The sequence below is a fragment of the Scatophagus argus genome, chromosome 18 (assembly GCF_020382885.2).
Source record: "Scatophagus argus isolate fScaArg1 chromosome 18, fScaArg1.pri, whole genome shotgun sequence".
Lineage (NCBI taxonomy): Eukaryota > Metazoa > Chordata > Actinopteri > Scatophagidae > Scatophagus > Scatophagus argus.
The window spans coordinates 11,149,468-11,173,234 of NC_058510.1; the positions used below are offsets into that span (position 1 = coordinate 11,149,468).

At 40.0% G+C, this 23,767-nt stretch overlaps 1 protein-coding gene across 2 annotated transcripts; it reads right to left on the reverse strand.

The window, feature by feature from the left end:
• Window positions 1-2,498: 2,498 nt before the first annotated feature.
• Window positions 2,499-23,335, reverse strand: tnk2a (tyrosine kinase, non-receptor, 2a). Of its 2 annotated transcripts, XM_046371867.1 has the most exons (21): window positions 23,064-23,335; window positions 21,289-21,396; window positions 16,249-16,411; window positions 15,361-15,431; window positions 14,910-15,116; window positions 14,105-14,254; window positions 13,812-13,907; window positions 12,682-12,863; window positions 12,368-12,494; window positions 12,008-12,154; window positions 11,315-11,409; window positions 10,428-10,622; window positions 9,175-9,266; window positions 8,492-8,536; window positions 8,156-8,391; window positions 7,570-7,773; window positions 6,817-7,478; window positions 6,520-6,655; window positions 5,527-5,622; window positions 4,532-4,659; window positions 2,499-4,074 (listed from the first exon to the last, which is right to left on the reverse strand). In XM_046371867.1, exons 3-20 carry the CDS (start codon window positions 16,409-16,411, stop codon window positions 4,537-4,539), a joined length of 3,027 nt encoding a protein of 1,008 aa, XP_046227823.1. In that variant the 5' UTR covers window positions 21,289-21,396; window positions 23,064-23,335; the 3' UTR covers window positions 2,499-4,074; window positions 4,532-4,536. The 2 variants fall into 2 exon arrangements, with proteins under 2 accessions (XP_046227823.1, XP_046227822.1); XM_046371866.1 differs by lacking the exons at window positions 21,289-21,396; window positions 23,064-23,335 and adding an exon at window positions 17,518-18,015.
• Between the last annotated feature and the right edge of the window lie 432 nt (window positions 23,336-23,767).

The window sequence follows — 23,767 nt, forward strand, 5'->3', positions numbered from 1 at the left end:
CAGTGAATAATGATAAAAAGACTTGACTCTGAAATCAGCTTGTGTTTCGCAGAGCTGCTGCGGTTCTGGAGGCTTGTACAGGGACGAGGAGACTTATTAGTGCGTCAATAGTGCAGTTAGTCAATCTATAATATTGACTGATTTATCGACCCACCATTGTTTTGATTACTGTACCTGGTGGAACAGTGGCCAGTGAGTCCTGAGTGATCAATCTCCAACAGTCTTAGGGCTGGCCTCAAGCTGATAGTCGATTGGTTGTGTGAGCCTGATGTTGAGCTGAATGTCTCAAAGGGAAAATCAATACACAACACAAAGATTGTAATACAGCTTCCATTTTGCTTTAGACAGGTGGAAATCTTATAAAGCAACTCAAGGGCAACGACTGACATGAGTATATCCTAAATAAAATACGAACAACACTGACAGCATCCACTAATTTTCATCCTCAGACTTAATTCAGGGTGAAACTGGAATTATTTCCTCACAGTTAAATGTCTCCTCCCAGTTTATCCAGTCCAAGTGGACATTTGTGCCACATCGGAGGAAACACCCTCAAGGTGTTTCTGAAACGGAAATCTGAACACAAATCCATAACTGCATACTCATATCACAAACTCAAACAACACAAACAAAGGTCATCAAATACACATACACTTCTGTATGCACAGAAGCTACACAACCGATGAAGTAGAATAAATCAGTCAGTCAGTCATTGACCACTGAGCCCTCTACTATCACAATGTCACGATTTCTAATGTTAGCTCAGCTTGTTTCTCTGATAATTCAAGTCCTAAAAAGCGAAAAAGTGACGATAACATGACTTGAAACGGTCTGACAGTAGTCCATTGGACAGCCAGCATGAAATGCATGGAAAACACTGAGCTAGCCATCTAACTTCGTTTTAATCTCCAGGGGGTCAAGACAAGTTATTGACATGTGGTGTGGCCATAACTCTGAGGGTCGATATCATTATCCATTGGCTTGTTTCACACAAATAAGAGAACACTGGTGAATGTCTGAATCTTTGAAAAACTGCATAAGTGGGTTTTAAGGATCAATATATTCTTAACTGTTCGTGAAGGAGGCCTACTATGACTGTCATGTGGGACTAAGGCGAACTGAGGTGCAGAACAAAGACTGAGGCAATGGCTTAAATTTGTTTAAATGAAGAATTTATTAACAAGATACCTACAAGTAATATTAATGAATGGATGCAGGGTCTCTTGTACAGGAAAGCAGGCAGCTGAGCAAGCAGGGCAAATCAACTTAGTGGGACAAGTCTTACCAGAGATGGCTGCAGGCACACAGAAATATTTTCAAGAGGAAAATATTTGCCTTTGTGCACCTTTTAGTAATTTTGCTATATTTGTGACAGTACATTACAATATTTTGTGACAAAACAGCTAAAATGCACAAAAACATAGCTAAGAGTAATTCATAATGAACCATGATGGTTCTGCCATCTGTAAACACACCAGGATGACACACACACACACGAAAAACACTTTGTGCATCTATTCTGTGATTTTTGGTGATAAGTAGGAGCACAGTGACACCTCATGTTTACATGAGCCTAATTACCTCTTCAGTTAAGTGCGTGAGCCTGAAAAGTTGAGTGTTACAGTCAGGGCTCGGTATCGTTAGTCAAGAACAACACAGCAGCAATAAATCATACAGTGCTTTCTGTGGTGAAGTCAATGTGGAGCGTTACTCTGTATTACATGAAAGGTTCTGGTATAGTAACGTTTTAAATTGCACCCAGCCCTAGTTACAGTATATACTGTATGTATATGTGTGTGTCAAGTCATCAGTGAATGTGGCAGAGTGCTTATTGCTGTAGCAGGGAAGCGCACAGCAAGCATCCAGAGAGAAAAGGCTGCTGAACCATGCTGTCCAGGGATCACACTGAGCAATCTGACCACAATTCACTGCAGCTGCGATCAATTTAGGAGAGAGTGAGGGAGTGGGTGGGGTAGGTGTGGCAGCCTGGGGGAACCAAAACGGAAAACTCACAGGTTTTATCCCTGAGGAAGCCAGAGACAAGACTTCCATTAGAGACAGGATTGCACTGTCTGAAACTGTCAGTCTGCTCAGGCCGGTTTGGTTACCAAAAACAAGCTTTATTCATTTATAGACTTTAACTCTGGGACTTTCTGTCTGTGGAGAATATTAAAAAAAATTAAATAAGGTGATCTGTAAGTGAAATACATTGATTGGAAATGAAAAATAAACCTATGTATGTGCAAACAATTGGGCCACACCACATCAATTTTTAATGTCATTTAGATTTTTTCCTGTATTTTTTTTTTCCTTTTTCCCTTCCTTATTTTCTCATAGCAAAATTGCTTTTTCTTAAGCAGAATTGTATTCACTGGCATTATTATACACATTATACATGTGTAGAACTGATTGAATGGTGACGAGAGGAGACTTCAGTGTTTGTTCGAGACATTTCTGAAATAAAGACAGAATACCGATAGATTTGAAAAGACATTAACTCAAATTTCTCTTTATTATAAAACAATGGAGGACATATTTGCATTTTCATTAATAAGCAGCATGGTGTGACAGTATAATGCAGTTAGCATCACATACAGCTGTGTGACTACAAGAGCTTACAGCTGAGCGTAAGAGGGAAGGAAGTGGAACTCACACACACATGCGAACACACACAGTCACGTTTCCATCCCTTAAGAGGACACTTGATTGCATTCATTTCCTCGAAACCACCCTTGCTATGGCCACTACTTGCATAACCCTACCCCCCCCCAGGCTAACAATATCTGAAACCTAACCTTACCCTAACTTTAAACCAAGTCTTCACCCTAGTATTCAATCATTTTGAGGGACTTCCATTTTGTCCCCAAAATGACAGTGAGTCCCCACAATGTGAGTGTGTAAACAGATGTCCCCACAGAGTAATACATAACCACAGGAACCACAGAGTGTTTTAAACATCACTGCTCATTTGTTCAGAAATTTGCTAACTGTACTATTTCATTGTAGAGCACCCTGTAACTGATGGTCACTTAAAGGAACTGAAGGAATGAACAATTTGTTTAGTTGATTATGGTTACCCACACAGTAAGTCACCACATTCACAGTCAATACCAATATATGCGCCCACTCACACATAGCAGTTGCCTACTTATTCAGGTGAATGACAGTTAAGCGCTTCAGCATTTTTATATGATTATCACGCAGCAGTAATTTTCATATGAACATCCATTTTAGGTTATTTCAGTATCTAATTTGTTTCCTATTACCCTGTATTCATAAGGACATGAGAGATATCTTGACATGTCTGTTTTGGCATCTCAATACCTACAGTAAGACAAAACAAAAAAATAACAATCCGTCAATCCTTTCACAGTTTACACCTTTATAAAGCCATAAAAGCTTTGTTTAAGACACAAATGACACATTAAAAATACATGATATGCTATCAGCCCACATAAGCTTATTTACTTCACTGACAAGATAAATTCTTTATCATCTTCTGACCAGCAGGTAATGTGTCGACACACCCATTAAAGTGCTATATACAATTTAGCATCTTATCTGTACATTTTCACAAGAACATATCAATACAACTATAAAATCAGCAGACAGTTCCCTGATTTTATATTGCATTATTGACAGCAAAAAGGCATGGGCATTTACAGTGTTTGTGCATAAATGGAAGCGTATGTGTTAACATACCTGAACATGCACGCATTCCACAAAGTTCACACCCAGAAAAAGTCTGCAGTAGCTACCAGCGAAAATATGAATTTTCATTACTCATGTAATAATAGAAAATAACATAAATAGCAACCATTCAAGTAAATAGTGTGACTCATTCAACACGCTGCTCTGTTGGCTAATAATGAGCATGCATCACAAATAGTAGCAGGTATTCACAGTACGTAAGGTGAGGTACATATACTGCTTTATGTTCCTCCATTCATTAAAAATCTTGACTGTGTCTCGAGTCCTTGGTGCCATGAGTCATCCAGGCAGGTCACTATTGGTGGGTTGATCTAAATGACATCAGGAGCTTGTCAGCAGTGGATGTCCTCCTGCTGTCACTTCCTGAGAGAGCGACAGAGAGATGGCATCATATGTGCAGGTTTGTTACGAAATCTGTTTTATAACCGCAAATCATCTTATGTTTGAGGTAAAGTGAAAAGATTTTCCAAATTCAAATTTAGGTTACTGTAAAAGATTAAACTTTCAGTAACACACACACACACACACACATATATATATATTAACACAATATAACAAATTACTACATTTAATGTGAAGAATTGTATTTTGTGATGTGCCCACAGAAAATTATCACCTCACTCTCTTTTTAGCTCTCTTAACTATCTGTATTTTTATATATTTTAAATATTTTACAATTTGGTATATTTTCTGGCCCCAAATGTTTCTTTGTTTGATCCCTAACTCCCTTCTGTCTGTACACAAACTGGAAAATGAGCAACGAGAAATACAAGGAAAAGCCAAGTTCGATAAAATCCAAAATTAAATAAATTAAATATACATGTTTCATTGTGGTCTGTATGTGTCCAGCATGAGAGTGCTGGCCTCTTCCAGGTTCCACTGGCAGCGTTGCAGAAGTTCTTCACACTCTGCTCTCGACTTCAGGCCCAGACGAAACAGCTGCTCTACCTACAATACAACCAGAAGAAACATTTTAGGCAGGAGGGTAAGCAAGTTGTAATACATATCTTTATTGCCCTGTGCATGTTTTAGCTCATATTAAATTACTTGCTCTCGTGCATCTACTATAACGTTTGGGTATTGACCAAATGATCCAAGTCCACAATTTATGAGAAATCCATATAAATATTTGGTGCTCATTTGGCCTTGCATACACCAGCATCGGGCTCTGCAACCTCACTGCTGCACTGCTACATGCTTTCAGAAAACTCCCTCTACCTCCCTTGCAGAAGTTAAGTATTCAGATCGTTAAGTAAAATTCAGAGAAATTCAAAATGCCCAAATTTTAAAATGTGTGGTCTTGAAGGTATGGAAGTCTGAGAAGTAACTGAGCAGAGCCACACTACCAAACTAAAATGCTTATTGCTGCAATAAATGCTTTAAAACCAAGACATGAGTGTCCTGTCTGCACACATTCTTTTGCCTTAATTGCTGGACAACAGCACCATTTTGTTCTGCCATTTGGGTGTCTATAGAGTTTAAATACTGGGAATTTAGAACCCAGTATTTCCTGCGATTTCTTGCCAAAGTATACTCCTTTTCCTGGGAGGTAATTTTTCACATTTGTGTCCTTGTGTCCAAATAATAATGAACACTATTACACCCAGGTTCTACTTTAAGGTTATAAAAAGTATTCCAGGTAAAAGAGTGCTTCATTTCTGAAAACTAATAGAGTTGAAATCACAGGAGAAGCTTCTGTTCATTTTCTTTATTTATTTTGTTTCACGGTAGCTGGTAACATCTAGTCAAGGACAAAGCAAATTAAGTTTATCTTTCAGGGCTAGCAAAGTTATAAAGAAGTGAAAAAGTATGTACCTTTAAATGATTTATAGCCTGAGGGATGCTCCAGTTGTGACTCTGCAGAGCCGCCTCGCACTCCTCCAGTGTGACACCGTGCACTGTCCCTTGGACCTGTCAATCATGGATGTACAGCATAATGATACAAACTTACAAAAATGTGTTGCTAGGTGGTGATGAAAGCAGGAATGACCATGTAATCAAATGTAATATAGTTTCTAAATATGGGCTATCTAAGAGACCAACACAAGCTTTCTGTTGTGTTGTAATTTACTATTGAACTTTTATCCCAGCATTCTGCCAACCCTGCCTCCTAGAAATGTGTAAAACTATGGGGGCTATACTATTGATCTGTCCCCTCTAGAGGTACAATGTGGTATTACAAGACTGCCCTGTCTTGCGGAGGCTGGGGAGGCTGGAGAGCCTGTCTTGTAGAGACTGTCCTGTTTTGTAGAGGCCCTCGAGAGGCTGGGGCTAGCAGACCATCACTTTTGTTTCTTCACATCTGTTGATGTTAGTTCATTTTTTGAATGAAACAAAAAGAATTAAACTAAAATTCTGGCCATATCTTACAAACTGCACCTTTTAAACACACATAGTCACTTAGTCACACTCCCATAAACTGTGATCAAACTTGTCTTTATATTAATCCTAAATAAACATTAACAAAACACTCATATATCCAGACAGTGGAGAAATAAACAATACAGTTTGACTGTGATTAGACTTTGCTGCATTTTTAGCATAAAATTCAGCTTCTTTTTAGATACAAGGACGTGGCTTTAACTGAAACTGGCTAGGTTAAAAAAAAAAAAAAAAAAACGTTTTAAAATGTTATCAAAAAGTTTGTTTTATGAGTCTGTGCTGAACATTCAAGGGCATACAGTGCTTTTGTACTAATTATTTCTATGTGTGAATGTCAACAAAAACAAATAGAAAAAAAAAATGTAATGTTATTTCAAGAAGGAGGAAAAACATTTAACCTCTTCAAATTCTTTTGGTCTTCCTCACCTGTGTGATACTCTGCTGCTGTTGCATGCTGAGAGCTGTTGTTCGCCCATTGTTGTTATTGTAGGAAGAGTTCGGTTTGGTCCCACCAGGCTGCTGCATCATGGGTTTGACTGCCGCCATATTGGCTGCTCCGTATCTGATAGTTCACAAATTAATCATTTATTAATACTTACATTAAAATAGTTTGGGAACAAATTCAAAATTTCCTTTCTTGCCTAAAGAAATTGCCTCTGTCCTAATTAAACAGACTGGTGGAGAGTGAATAAGATAAGACAGTATTTGATATCAGCAACACACCTTTCCAGAAAAGCGGGTCGATCAGGCAGCGGGGCAGGAGCAGGAGCAGAGCTCTGGGAGCCGTCAATCAGTGAGGAAAGACCGCGCCCCTCACGAAAAACCAGAGGCTCTAATAAGGAGCTGGATGAGTAGGAGGAGCTGCGAGCTGTGACCGGCGAGGAATGCGATGTGACTTGAGGCAGTGAGGAGGTGGACCAATTGGAGGACAGGAGGGGACCCAGGAGTCCAGACGCCCGCCGTGGGGAGACGGAGAGGGGAGGAGGAGGCAGGGCCAAAGGGGAGGAGGAGGATAATGGCGGTACCAGTGGGAGCGGAGAGGAAGAGCGAGAGCCTGGCTGAGAGAAGGCATGGTCTCTGGGTGGGATCTGAGGAGGCGTGTCTTCCTGCTGGCCTAGGGAGCTGGAGCTGGAGCGCACTTGTGGGTGGGTAGTGCGGGTGGAGAGGTTGTGTTTGGAGGGACGTAATGGTGGTACGGGGCTGCGAGGAGGCAGCACCGGCTGGTCTTCAAAGTAGGTGGCAAAGGAGGGGGTGGAGGTGGAGGAAGGTGAGGGAGGAGGTAGGCAGATCTGTCGATGGGGGCCCAAAGGAGCCAGGGGCATGGGAAGGGGAGATGATGGGAGGGAGCGACCCATTGCCATAGGAACCTGCAGCTTCACCATCACCTACACCCACAGAGACAAACAGAAATATGTGTCTATTAAACATGCTCACATGGTTCAACTGAATAAATGAAAGGTGTAAAACATTCTCTACCTCTCGCTGTAGTTCTTGGAAGAGGTCAGCTGACTGCGACTCATTCCTGCCTGCTGCAGCGACGCTTGTCGTGGCCACGGTGTCTTCAGTAAATCCCTTGTTGATGGACCGAACTTCCTGGTCCTCTGATTGGTCCTCGAGCTCTGTAGAAACCTCGTCATAAGCTGGCTGGGGGAGAGGCCAGTCAAGGATGGATGGAGTGTCCTGAGAATGACAATTTAGTTAGGAGGTTTCAAAAGTAAGAAAATTCCACTGACATTTCCAACAAAATACAGCCAGAACCTTTCCTTTCAATATGGCGTATGGCTCACTTCACGTCTGTATAACGTTGGTGGCGTCCTGAAACACAACCTAAAATTGTGGTTTATTCACTATTTCCATTTTCCATAAGTCCTTGACATTTGTGGCAAGAGTACAGAGATGAGCCCATGGATAAATGGAGTAGTCTTAGGATGAAGAGGACTGAAGCCTGCAGAAGTTTAAGACATTCCAACTAAACTAGCATGTCAACATGTTTACTACCAGCCTTGCAAGCTATTTCTGTGATGTTGTGGCAGGTCCAGCTGCTTTCCCTCTCTATTTGTACCTTCAGCGTGTCCTCATCTGGCTGCTGGGTTTCAGTGAGTGGCGAGGGCGTGGTCGAACTGAAGCTGTCATCAGTGAAATCAATGAGCGACACTTCGCTTTTGGCTGAGCGCACGCCGGGTCCTTCCCAAGGCCGGAGCTTCAGGCCCAGGGACATTCCCAGCCTCTTCAGCCCAGATGATGCACTGGTGTCGTCATCGTCGTCGTAATCGTCCATCACAGAGTCATAGAATGGCTCTGAATACACATGCAAACACCAGATTCAGGAAATAAAAGGCAAATGTATTTAAAGGTGGAATTGTAGAGTTACAGACAGGATGGGAAAAGAAAAACTTACTCTTCAGCAGAACAGCAGGTTGGGGTGGACGAGGAGGAGGTTGCTCTGATAAAGAGAGTTTTATATATTTAGTTTACATTCACTCAGTGACTTCAAATGACTAACTCCACACACTAGTCACGTTGCAGTCTACATCCATTATGTTCAGACTCATATGCAGTGACTGATAAAGAGCTTGGTCATATGGTGCAACAACAATCACCTGAACCTCAATATCAGCAAAACCAATGAGCTTGTTGTGGACTAGAGGTCCTCAGATATGGACGTTGCTGCAAAGAAGCTGCTACAAATTCAGTTTCAAGGTGGACACCAATTCAGTATCTGACCAAATGTGAAACATGGTGACTTCTGTTCCTGAGTTATGGTGTAATGGACAGAAAAGGTTTTGCATAACATTAAGATCTCACAGGGAAGTTGACCTTTGGCCTACTGGATATTTGGGTGAAATTTTGCCAGAATTAGTATATGAAATCACATGTTATGGATAAAAACATGTTTTGTGACGTGACCTTTGACCACCAATTTCTAATCATTTCATCTTTAAGGCCAAGTGGACTTTTGTGCCAGATTTAAAAATTTTTTTTTTGCTATTTTTCCACCATTGCAAATTGGAAAAGAGAAGCACAGGTTAAAAAAAAAGTAAAAAATGTCACATGTATGTTTAATTGTTTGAATGAATTTACTCTTGGCACGGTTGGGGAGTTTGGTTGGCCTTGCGATGCCCGAGTCCATTCCAAGAACATCAGGAGGGTCCATGGGGTTCCCCAGATAAAGACTGAAACAGAGGAGCAAGAGGTAGAACAACAACTAAATATTTTTTCAATGAAAATGACTTTAACAATTATTGAAATATATTAATTTTCTGACATTTGACTGATTGTTCCAGCTGCACTTGCATATAATGTTGGGTGGTTTAATTCATAACAGATATGATATTTTTAAGCTCTTTGTACATTTTGTATGTAAAAAATTTAATTTGTAAAGTAACTAATTTACTGAAGCTGTCAGATATATTAGTCAAAGCACAATATTTCATCTGAACTGTAGTGGAGTAGAAGTTATTATTATTTCTTTTACACCTCTCCTTCATATTTGCAAATAATAAATATTATTTGTTACAATGCTGTATACATTTAACTGCTGTACTCACTGCCTGTAAAAAAACATTTTGTATTTCTGCAGTAGTTTGGAGGCTTCTCTGGGCTTGAGTGTGTTCTGAAAAGGTTTAACCAGCACAACGTCTGCCCTGGAGGAGATGCACTGCTGCACTCCAGTGGACAGCAGTGGAAGAGTATACAAAACATTATACAAAGTATATTTACTGAAGTACTGTACTTAAGCACTGTTTTGAAGTACTTGTACTTATTATTAGAGCTGTTTATATAGTTTAGAATAAGAACTTTAATACTATATATAAATATAGTATACCATACTGTATTTATTATTTGTCATGTTACAGTATGATACTACAATTAAATTTCACTATACATTACTGTACTGTACTATACTATATGCTATATATTATGTTATACTTTCGCTTTTCATTTTATATATTCTACATCTACGCTGTATTATATTAAACTGTATTACATTATGCACAACATCATATTTCACGTTAGTAATACAGACAAACGTATCTTAAAATGAACCTTACATTTACTGTTTTACTTTACATTATATCAATAAATCTAAAGCAGGCATGTCAAACAGGTCCACAGGAGGGCCGGTGTGGCTGCAGGTTTTCTTTCCAACCAAGTAGCAGCACACCAGACTTGACTCATTTAATCAACTGATCTCCGTCTTCAGACAGTTGATTGGTCAAACGGTGTGCTCTTGGTTGGTTGGCACGAAAACCTGCAGCCACACCGGCCCTCCTGTGGACCAGTTTGACATATGTGATCTAAAGCAATGACTTATTTTAGTGTGTATGATTAACCTGTCTATACGATCTGCATGTCCCCAGCTCCTGTGAGGGTCAGTGTCTCCGTGTCCAGTGTGGATGAAGGAATGTTTGAGTGGTCGGCTGATGTCCTGGGCCGACAGCCCGGCAACTGAAGTCACCACGTGACGGGGAAACTGCCCGATATGCAGCGTCCTCCTGTTCTGACCTCTCCACCAGTAGTGCTCTGCCCTGAAAACACACACACACACACGTTGACACACAAAGACAAAGAACCACACACGCACACAATCACACCTAGGGGCAATGCAGAGTAGCCAATTAACCTAATGTGCGTGTTTTTGGGGGATGTGGGAGACACGCAGGCACAGGGAGAACATGCAAATTCAGCACAGAAGGGCCCAGACCCAGACTTGAATCGGGAACCCTCTTGCTGTGAGGCAACAGTGCTGACTATGGCACCACTGTGTCGCTGCCTTATTCTACTAGCAGAGGTCAAAATCAGGCGATCTCTACTTGGTGGCTGAGGAGGTTTAATCACCACCTAACCATAACAATAAACATTACTTGCCTAATCTTTTGTCCCTACAACTACAAAAATACGTGTCCACACACACACACACACACAAGACTAAACAGATGTGTGTTTGTCCAGTTAGCAGAAGTCACAGTATAACTAGAATGAGCCAGTAACAGGACAGTAATTACAGTAATTTTCCATAATGCAAAGAATCTAATGTGAACAAAAGATGCATTTGTTGTCTTGTAGGGATGACGGTCATTCGGCACTGACAGGCACAAGAATGACTTGTATGACCAGTTACTGCTGTTAAATCACTGCATTGTATACAAAAATTTAGCTGAAGAATTATGACATCCTTCCACGTGCACGTGTTTTACAACAGACACAGTAACATACTGACCTTCCCTCTATGATGGTGATTACGTCGTTCATTTTAATCTGGAGCTTGTCTTCTTCCTCAAAGTCCTGCAGCGCTCTCATATCTGTAGGCATAGTCTACAGAACACACACACACTAACTGTCATCAGAAGGACAAACAGAGGAACAACATTTTGTACGATGATTTGTTTGTTTCCACTTTCCCTTTGTTGTCTTGTATTTACCAAGTGCACCACTTTGTGTCAAACTACTTTTGGATCCACTGGAATACAGTGTATAAATGAATAAAATGAATAAATATGACTTGAGCCTTACTTGTTAATAAATTCTGCAGAGAGCTCTTCATGAGTCATGAAAATGACGATGAATTAATTGTCTCTTTACAATTTCATAGAAGTACTGTAGTTAATTTCTGCAGTGTTTATGAGAGGAAACTGATTGAGTTTATTGTCAGCTTGTTATCTACAGAAGCCAACACTTTCTCATCCGCCATCCACTGTCCTACAATAAGAGCTCAGGCTTTCCTACAAAGTTACAAACATAACCTTTCAGATATGTGGTTATGTTATACATCAACTGCTAAAATTACTGCACAAAACTGACATCACAGTAACACTTGTCATGTTCCTCTTATGGTTCACATTATCCGCCATTATCCATTATGGACAAATTCACTGGCTGATGACGTAAGTTTTGACTGAAACTACTGCGTTACCTCAAGCAGGAAGTCTCTGAGGGCGATGAAAGTCGGTCTGTCCTCAGGTTTGGGACTCCAGCACTGCAGCATGACGTTGTAGATGTCCTGAGGACAGTCATCTGGTTTGCACAGCCTCTCTGCCTCCACGTCCACCTTGTGGAGGATCTGTGAACAGACGCATAAATTAAGAACGCTGAAGAACAATTATTACTTGGTGATTTTTCACCATCACAAAATCAGTACTACAACTGCAGTTTGTGTTTGACTTTGTAGTCCAGAAAACTTCAGAAGCTAGAGTGGATTGTCTTAATCCAAAAGGTGAATTTCCTTCTCACTGAAGTTTTATGGAAAGTTATGTGTGTGAGCATATGCATGCACCTGGCTCCCGTTAAGGCCCAGCCACGGCTCCTGTCCATGAGTGAACATTTCCCACAGAGTGACCCCAAACATCCAGGTATCAGATGCATGAGAAAAAGTACGAGACTTCAGAGACTCAGGAGCACACCTGCGGAGAGACAAGGACAAAGACAGGGAGAGAAAAGGACAGAATAGAATCATTATGGAGACAAACACCACAGAAGTTTGAATCACTTTCAAAACTTGAGGTCAGAAGACAGGCTACCAAACTAAAAGAAAAAAAAAAGGTCATTTTTGAGACACGTATTTTTGTGTGACCAGGACGCTCTTCCCACCATGGGAAAGGGATTTTGTGGGCCTCCTCCATGACATATTGGTCTGTGTGTGTTGGCAGCGCCCTCATCAGGCCAAAGTCTCCGATCTTCACTGTGTCATTGGAGAATAGTAGAACGTTGCGGGCAGCCAAATCCCTGTGGAGGAAACGCTTCTGCTCCAGGTAGGCCATGCCGCCCGCCACCTACACACCAACAGAGAGGCACATACACACTAATACTTACTAATACTTCTACTCGGCTACATTTCAGATGTCAATATTCCACTTTTTATCACACTGCATTTGCCTGAGAGCTTAAGCTACTAGTTAACAGATTGCAATTTTTCATGCTCTTTCACAATGAGAAACAGAGCTGTGTTTCTGAGCTCCTGATATCAAACTTCCCAATAGTATATAAAGTAGTTAAAATTAGCTCAACCTGAAACATATAAAGCAGCACTACTGCTCTGGGTACACAAACGCAGTCCATGCAGCAAGGGGCTGAGAAAGGGACTGTGGAAGATGCTGCTGGCCTCCTCACTTATTCAACATTTAATTACGACAATATTCATGTATGTAAATAAATAAAGACCTCAAAAAGAGGAAAGTCTGAAGCATGTTCATGTTGATTTTTATCTACACAACATCCACCCGATTATTATCAGAAGTTTAGATACACACTCAAATGGATGCTTCGTTCCACCAATCCCAGTAGACTACACTTTTAAATTATGTGGAACAGCACAAGATTTGCAGGTGATTTCTTTGTTGTGGGTTGTGTTTATGTATGAGTGTTTTCTTTAACAATTTACTTAAGGATTAGAGTGGCAGCTTTAGGTTTACATGTGCCACAGTAACGCTGCTGCAGCAAATACTGTGGAAAATTTAAGCAGTAAAAATAAAGGCTGCAATAATAAACTTGTAAAGAGACTCTCCAGAGGACACAAAATTAAATTTGTGAAACTCCTGAAATAAATATTTTTAGACAGCTCTGATGGAGCTCTGGATTTATCCAGAGAACAGCTGCTTTACACCAACAGCTTCACTGCCTGAACGTAGACTGTGAAGCTTCGAAGCCCTAACAGAAGTGTTCAGGACAGCCCCTTCTCATCCGCTAACCCTTGTTGGTTTTTCTTGTTGGTGTTAACTGACCTGCACAGCGCAGTTACACAGAGAGGAGATGAGGATGTGACCCTGACGTTTTCTCAAACGATCCAACAGGGAACCCAGAGGGGCCAGTTCAGTCACCTACACACACACACACATACACACATACAAAAAGCATGGAAAGCTACAGCAGACTCGTGATGCTTATACATCTAACTTGTGGTTTGGGTGTCTACTTTTGGTGAACTCTAAATTACAAAAGCATCAGCAAGTTCAGATTAAAGTCTCTGCGTATTTGTGCATGAACACTTTTAGTAAAGAGTGTGTGTGTGTTTTACCATCTTCATGGGCTGTGTGAGGACGACGCCGTGCAGCCGGATGAGGTTCTGGTGGCTCAGTGAATGCATGGCGTTCACCTCTCTGATGAAATCATCCAGACCGTCCGAGTCCAACACACTTGCCTTAAGACACTTGACCGCCACTGACAACTAAAAAGACACACAAGAGGGAGAGACGATATCAGCTTAACAACCAACAGAACAAAGTGCTGTCATGCAAAATGATGCAAGCACGCTTTGGGACAGGGGGTGATTTAAAATTCAAATGTGACAAAGTGGACCACAATGTCTTAATCAGCCATCTGAAAAACTCATGCTGGCTGATGTGGCTCTGGATTGGTTTATCTTTTATCTGTCAGACAGGTCATTCTTTATCATGCTCGAAGATGCCTCCTCCTCTCGTACTGCTTAATTGTGGGATCCACCAGGGGTCTAGTCTGGTTCTCCTTATTAACTATATACATGCTACAGGGGGTCAAATCATGCAAAGGTATTAACATAGATTTTCATTGCTACGCAGATGACATGAAACTTTATGAAATGTCTTCTCTATCATGTCCTGTCTCGCTAAATTGGACATCCAAACTTTCCTGCAGTTAAATGCCTACACATCAGAAATAATTAGAACATTGCCATCTGCATTAGCACTAGCAGAATTAAAAATCTTTCGCTTTTAAAGTATCTTTCCAGAGCTGTGATCTCAGATCATACATTGATTCACTCAACAGCATGTTGTGCGTGCAAGTTCCTTTCTTGTTAGCATGGAAACAGATGTTTTCCCACATTACTCTCTGCTGTGTCTCACCACTCTGCCGTTGGGTCCGGTCCACTCTCCTCTCCGCACCACCCCAAATGTTCCGTCTCCGAGCCGCTCAAACATCTGCAGCTCTGACTCTTTGATCAGGCAGGTGAGCGAGGCACCTGACTCGCTACTGGCTGGTACCGCGCTGGACGATGCCCCCTGGGGGAGGGGCTGCTGTGGGTCGGTGTCGGGTCGTTTCACTGGAAACACCTGCGGGTCCAGAAACAGAAACCAACCGATGACCCTGGTTTCATGTGTACAAATAACCAGTTTTACTGACAAAAAAATGTATCTGAATAAGAAAAAGAAAACCTAGTTTATTGTTAATTTTTCAAATTTCTTTCATATTATATAGACTTAACAAATAATCGATTAACCGTGAAAATAATAAACAGATTAATCTATAATGGAAATAATGAGAAAAAGGATCATATTTTAAAGTGTGTGACTGCACCTTGCTCATCCAGGACTTGCGTTTATAAAGTGCTCTTCTCCTCTTGACGGCCTCCCAAAGTCTCCTCTGACCTGAACCGACACAATCACAAGCACTGAACACATTTTATCTTCAGATTTTAAGCAGTGGTGTAAAAATGATCAGATCACACAAAGAATAAGACAGACGTCTGCGAACATGACTAAATGTAAAACACATTGGCAGTGGTGATTGTTTAACAATCAAAACTCCCATAATACAACACTACTTCACTGTGTCATTAAACTATATAATTTGTTCTCATTGTTTTGACCGTTCTGACTGCCTCAATTTTTTGTCTCAGTTTTTTCTTTACTTTGCAAAATATGAGATAATTTGGAAACCTCAAACAATTAAAAAACTAATGCTCTTTGTGAAGGTGTTAACTTACCGGTATCTACAATGCAGCAAAGCACCTTAAATACAAGCTGCTTTGGATTAATTAATCCGGATTAATTTGTAGCAATGTTGTATTTGTGACTACAATTGACTGTATGACCATGACTGTAATTTTCATGTAAAACCTTGTTAACTAACAAGTATCTATATACAAGTATCTATAGGTGCTATATAAATAAAATGAATTGAATTATAGCTGTCAAATAAATGTAATGCCACAATTTCCCTCTGAACAGTAGTGGAGTAGAAGTATATGGCAGCTTCAATTGGAAACACTCAAGTAAAGTACATGTACCTCAAAATTAAACTTAAGAAGAGTAAAGTTGGAATTCAGTAAATGCATTTCGCTACTTTCCACTGCTGATTTCACACTTACTTACAATAAGCGCAGACAAATCTGAATTACTGAGTGAACTTCTTATTTTCATTGAACAGTAAGAAGTGCAAAACTGGAACCCAAACAGGACGTACCCGGCCGACCCATGCCGATCTTCTCCAGGTCTTCATTCTTGACGTAGTCGAAGTGGGAGAGTCGCGTGACGTTGAGGTCATCACGGATCCGCAGGAAGTACTGCTGCAGCTGCACATCTGTCAGCAACTCCAGCAGCCACTCTGTCCCCTCCTCACACTGCATCTACACACACACACACACACATTTACCTTATATTACCAGAACGCATGCATTAACAAATCATCGTGTCCTTAAGGGAAACAGGATTCCGATTCTAAGTGTGGTTTTAGCTTAAACTCAGTTATTATGAGAGGGTGATGTTAATGGACACGCTGCAAAGTGGAAAGGGTGGAGCTACTCTAAATTATAGATGACTGTGCAATGACTCCTCAATAAATAAAAACCCCTTAAAAACATCTTCACCATCTTCATCTTTCTTGTTTAACACTACGGTTTTTAAATAGAAAGATATCTGTGTTAGCTTTGGACAGCCAGGCTGGCTGTTTCCACATTTACAGTCTTTATGCTAAGCTAAGCCAACCAGCTGCAAGAAAGCAGATAAACATTTTCCCCAAAATGTCAAACAACTGCTTGTGTCTAAAACTATCCCTTCATTTTGGACCCATCTGCATTTCAACATTATGAATCGACCTGATATTTGGAGCAAATAAACATCTGCAGTAAAAGGGCCAATTTTAGTTTTAGTTTTCTAAATTCAAAATTTTGAATACCCAGTGCAATTGAAGGTACTTGTACTAGTACTTTAAAGATTCATTCCAGTGCATTTCAAAGGCAAATATTATACTGTCTACTTCACTAGATCTATTCGATTTGATTATTTGATAGTGTCGAAGTCAGCTGTGACACCTCCAAGGATTCACAAATTAAACATGTGGGGTCACAGCATTTTTAACAGCACAGGAAAACTGGAAATAACAAACTAATGCTACCCTTTTTTCCCAGTCTTGAGTTTAAATGTCTCTTATTTCTGGTAAATGCCAGGATAATTAAAGATATTTAAAAATTATTCAAAACAAGACAATAAATCAGTCTGGAGGACAGTAGTGACGTTGATGGTGGATCACAAGCAGACATTGTCTTTTTTTGATTTGTTTGAAGAATCATAAGTAAAGCAGTCTGCAGTTTCAGCCCATTAACACACTCAAAATCACAAATACCCACCCACTAATAATCCTGCTAATAATACTGCCTGCACCCTGCACAGGTGCGTACACACAATAACTACAGAAAGAACAGAAGAATCACTGGATGTCCAATCACAACTTTACCATTTGTCCCCTGCCACTTTCTCTGATCCTTCCGTCTCTCTCCTCTTCGTCCTCCTCCTCCTCCTCCCCCGCCTCATCTCCTCTGGTATAGGGGAGTCGTTGGTACATATAGCTCTCCCCCATACTGTTACAGCTCCTCTCGTCCTTCTCCTTGTCTCTCTCTCTCTTTTTCCTGTCTAGCTGCTATTCAGAGGAGGCGTTAGCACTGCCTCTCCGAGTCTAGTTTGCTAATCTCCTCTCGGCTCGGTGACCTTCTCTGCTCAATCGATAGGCGCATGCACACACACATACACAAACGCACCAGGAGGCATCTGACGCCACTCTCTCTAGCCGTATCACCTAAATCTATCTATAAACTCTGTCTGTCTTCCCTCCCACTGGTTCTCTCTCCTCCTGCTGACTCACGGCTTCCTGCAGCGTCCGACACCTCCATACTTCCCTTTCTCTCTCCATCTTTTCCTTTCTCTAGCTCTCCATCTCCTCCTGGCTCAGCAGCCGAGCCCACTGTCTGATGTTAAATAATTCAACAGCACTAACAAGGGGATGAGAGGGAGGGAGAGGGAGATCGTGCTGGAAGGAGGGAAGAAAATGTACATACAAATAGGTGGACAGATGGATGGGTAATTGGGTGAATGGCCAAAGGCAAAGAGAATAAGGGGAGACAGTTCCCAGCATGCATTTGATAGACACTGACATGCAGATGGTACAGCATTAAGACTGACCCAAACATGCATAACATTTTCTAAAGGATGGAAGTTCAGTGAGGTAAATTTGCTCTGAGCTGCTGGCTCCACTGTGGTTTTATATCACTGTATTATATTTAATCATAATTTATAATTATAATTGAATTTTGTTTGGATTTTGTGTTATTGGTATTTTACTGACAATGTTCAGGTCTTTTTTTAAACATTCATTGAGTCTCAAACAGTTTCACCTTCTCAGATGTGAGGAATGCAGATTTTCTCAGTTTTCTCCCTTTGGATTAATTCATCACTGTAGATCCATCATAACGTGTTCTACCTTGTGTCATCTAGTAGTGGGTATTGGATGCCAAAGGAAGACATTTAAATACGAACACTTTAAGGGAAAATTATGACCGCCTTTTTTTCCTTTTTCTAAAAAATATTGTTACATTTTATAGACAAAGCTGTTACTTAATTCATCAAACTAATTGCATTTTTTTTCATTGCAGCCCTTTCATTAACCATGCTAATGCTGTAGCTTAAGAGATGAAGATGTCCGACCTGTCAGTCGGTCGGCTTCTTCGCTTCAGACAGAATACAAGCTAAAATGTGTGTTGCTCGCATTCTCACTCTGAGCAGGTGTTAACATTTAGCTTAACGTGCTGCTGCGTCAAAATAAGCAGTCATGCCTATAGACACTTAGTCTTGTTGGCTTCTACGCTATGATATCAGCTACATTGAAACTTAAGTTAATATATGAGATTTGGAGGGTGTGGGGGTGTTACAGCTGAGAAAATTCAGACTCATGACCTCCAAGCTAAAATCCAAGTTATCACCTGGCATCAAGACTGTGTACGGGTACTAACTGCGCATCTGTACCCGTCCATACAATTGCAGAAATCACTCAGTATATCTGTCTGCAGGCTCTTTCCCACATGCTGCACTTGTCTGTCAAAACACTTCAGCATCTCCTTTTGTATTCAAGATATTACACTATAGGTAGAATCACTTCAGCAGTGCACTGGAAAATAATACCAGAATCTTTTTTCCTTCATTTTAATCATGCAAATTGTCACTGACTACCAAGTCATACATTTAACATGTAGGATGTCCTTTCGCAGGTAAATCATGATATCATGCTCATGAAAAATATTTGAGTGACATTACAGCATTAATTTAGTCAATATGCTTGGTTGAAACTTATCTACTGTTGCACTGAGCTTTTAACAGAGTTAAAATGTACATGTAAACCCAATCTACCTGATCCTGTAAGCTTCATTCAAAATATAATCAGCTCAACTGTCTTAGAACTAATGTGAAAGTGCTTGCTTGAAAGGCGTTAGCCAGCTACCTGGTGCATGAACGGCAACATCTCCACATTTCACACGTGTGTTCACGTGTGTGCATGTGTGGTCTAAATGAGCACAGAACCAGAGCTTTAATCTCTCTGCGTGCACGAGTTTTATCAAGGGCGATGCTCTAAATATAGGAAAGCTAAATTTAGCTTACATTCACTGGTATGAAGAGCGGAGTTGTGTGGATGGAGCCGTTTTACTTTGCTCTCATCTCAGCATCAGACACCTGGGAATCAGTCAGGACTGTTGACGGATCCACTGCGTGATGCGGATGAGGATTTATTGTGCATCTGTATTCCTGTCCACCTGCGTTGACCACTGACTAATTACAGACGATGGGAAACGGCAGTTTTCAGAACAGCTTTCTTGTAATTTGGTTCATGTACAGTTGAATCAGAGCATCCAGGCAGAACGTAATGTGGGGAGGGGAGTGAAAAAGGAACAGTTAATTGAAATAAACACTAAAGCCTTATTCAGTTCACAGTCATGTATGACATAAACACAGCAAACTGTGACATTTATGATGCTGCACCCAGACAATATTTCCCCCTTAATCTTGAAAAATGACTGAAAAGACTTTTCTCTCATCAAATTTGTTTTAAGAAGAGATAAGATTTCCTTCATTGTCCCACAATGGGGAAATTCACAACTGACTAACTGGTGTTGACTGACTGGTGTTGAGTGGTGTTGATTGACTAATCATGTAATCAACTAATCACTGCAGCTTTAATGCCTACCCACTAAAAGTACTGATATTCCTATTGAAAATACACCAGAAAAGGAAGTTGTTTACATTCTCTGCCCAGTAGTGCATTTATAACATGAGTAAAACACTTAGAATATAGTTGACAAGCCATTTTTATTTCACCGTGACTCTTAACATCTGATGAAACAACAGATATTCAGATTCTTCTTTTGTTAAGAAATTTTGTTCATAGATTCCTCTTAGTTTGGATTATTCAAATTTGCTGGTAAAACAAAGAAAGAAAACGTCTGAGGAAAACTCAGAACATTGAAAAGCAAAAACAAAACTGACGCTGAAGCTTAGAATAAAAGTCAGTTAAAATGTTTTTCTTATACCCAAACTGAAATACAATGCAGAGATTCAGTGAATGTTGCAGGCAGCCACACTGTGTATAGAATGAGCTGAAATGAGTAAGAAATGATTCTCATTTTTAAGTATTTTGATGACTGAAGTTGTCGGCAGGACTGAGGAATCATATTCAAATCGTCAAATTGGATTTTAAGGACACACGCAACCCCCAGTTAATGGCACGTGAACTGTTGGATGGTTTAAGTTGCTACAGGCTGTTTATACACACACACATACACAAAAAAATCATCATCAAAGTAACTGTGTAGGTCTTTGTCCAACTATGTGACCACACTGAAGACTACTGTCAGCCTCCTTCTGGTCCCAGTAAAGACCGCTTAGGACCAACACTTAACATATTCTAAAGAAGACGCTGTTATTTTTGTAAATGACAAAAATATGTAAGTGTCTAAAAACATGCAGAAAATTATAGGTTTATGATAATATATTCTGAAGTGGGCCACTGTGCATAATAAGTACCTTTATTTTTGGTACTTGAAGTATTTTTTTGATGTTAATACTTTTGTACTTTTACTTAAGTAAAACTTCAAATAAAATACTTGGACTAACAGGGTATTTCTGCTACTTTTAAATCACTTCAAGTGAAAGCACTCTGGATGTGTTGTCAAACTGGTCTCACCCTGCAGACGTCCTCTGGCAGATCAGGGGTTTAAAGCTGCAGTCAGGAGAGACTGAGGTCACTGGAGGTCACCTGGAGGAACCCATGGGTGGAGGGACCCCACGTCATCTAAACACACACACACACACAGAGAAAGAAAGAAAGATGTACCTCGAGAAACTCACAAAATAAAGACAAAATCTGAATGAACTGAACCGAAGGAAAGAGGACACGAGAGCCCAAGCTTCACTGTTTTCACCCACGTTATCAATAAACGACAAATGTGCAAAGTAAACTGGAGCTCAGTCATTCACAGCCATGACAGACAACAAATAGTAAACAAATATTACATTTGATTTTACTGTGTTTTACAGAATTGAAACACTCACTGCTGTATTCTGCAAGAAATATTTAATATCATGCAAAGGACTCTCTTATCTGGTGGAATTCTGGTGTTGCTATAATGTTGTCCGTCTGGTACCTCCTTTATCTGTTTTGCTGTTTTAAGGATTTAAAAATTTACTGAATGTTTCATGTTAAATATCTAAAGTTCAATCAAGTCTTGAGGAAATTAAGTCAGAGGTCAACTTATTCTTTATTTTTTTCTCATTTATTTGGGGTTTTTAGCTACATGGTGGGTTTACATTTGTTTTGTCAGAGTGAGAGAAAAAAGAGCTTGCAGACTGATTTGCTTTGCAAGGTTTTGAGTCTTCATCAGAGTTGAAAATCAACTTATTTCTGAGTACAGGGCAGAGCTGAAACGTCAGAAGTACCTGATTCAGCTGCACGTTACTGAAATTTACTGTTTTGTTATTATGCACCAAAATACCAAACACAACTTTCTTGAAAATTCAATTGACAACAAACTTTATTCCGATCATGTTGACAATTTACTTGAACCGTTAACCTTTTACTATGACTATGCTGATGCATGAATGTCACTTTACACTTTAGTGCCATAATTATACTGATTAGTACTGTACACTCGCTCCACCTGGTTACTTACTGTTTATGAACTGTTTACATCTCAGGTTATATAGGATATTTTTATTACAGCACTGTGCATGTGTATTACTACAACCTGTTCTCCTATTATTAGGATATTTTATCTCTTAGATTCTAATTACATTATTTATATTAGTTTTGTTATGTACATGTTTATATAAGCTATATTGGATGAAGACTGCTTCACTGTTAACTGTTGTGCATATAACAATAAAGAACTTGAAAGAAAACAAAACATTTTACAGACTTACGTCTGGTTAAAATCCTCTGGGAATGAAGGTAGGACTCAATATTTGTAAAATTCTGGATATCAAGTCATAATTTTTCATTTTTTATGACTTAAAACTGACTTGTCTCTGAATAGTGATTGCATCTCACTACAGAGAGGGGAAAATCGAAATAAGATTCCAAATATATATTTATATATCAATATTTTTTATTACGTTAGATGTTCACATAAATTCAACAGAATTTAATTTAAAAATAAGGACAAAAAAAACAGAAAGAGAGGGACAGAGAGATCTATTCATCTCTAATGAGAGGAGCAGCAGAATAGACTTTAATTGATCAAGCTGCTGCTTCAGTCAAAGCTGATTAGCCTGCTGCCTCAGTCACGTTTGGTTCCCGACTGCCTGTGTGTCAGTAAACGTCTCACTGTTAGTTTCCTCCCTGACATCATGAGTTAAATCCTAATATTATAATAAATATTTATCTTATTTTGTTTTGATACAACAAGGGGCATCTTCTTCTCGGACAGAGCTGCCAGAAAAAAATACCCCCGAAATGCCGACCTGTGAAGACGGGTGCTTTGCGGGAGACCAGTCCCCTTCCTCCGGTCAGTCCGAGCTCCGTCCGCCGCCCACAGCTGTTGCAGCCCGGCGGAAAGCCAAAGCTGTTTATCGGGAATCAAGTTAAATTCAGCGGATCCGCTATCTCTGTTGTTCCTCCGTTAATTCCGGAATCTCCCCAGCGCGCCTGCCGGGATTTATGAGCGTCACAGTGCGTAACCTCGCGCTCCAGTTATCGCTGCTGGCCCGGATAAACAGTGTAATTGCACTTCCTGTTTGAGGGGTTCAGGCTTCAGAATAAAAGTTCGTGTTTCATAAAGGATTTTTAAGTTTCATTACTTTCAAATTTACCGTTTGGTATAATTATTGATATTTTGCATAATTTTCTTTATTTTAAATTAGATTATTTTATTCGTAATACTATTACACAATTTTAGCTCCAAACATTAAAGGATATAGGATATGTATAGGGAGATTATAAAAAGTAACGGCAAAACCTCAAAATAACAATAAATGCACTACAAAATTAAATTGTTAAAATCCACAACAACAAATATTAAAAAAACAGCACACTTCACTGGACATATAAGCTAGAGTTCCCCAGTTTTCCACTTAATACATTATTCTGTTCTACTTTCTTCAAAAGTCATCCATATTTACCAAAACAGACATTTTCAAAACTGGGCTTATATCACCTTTTAATGCTG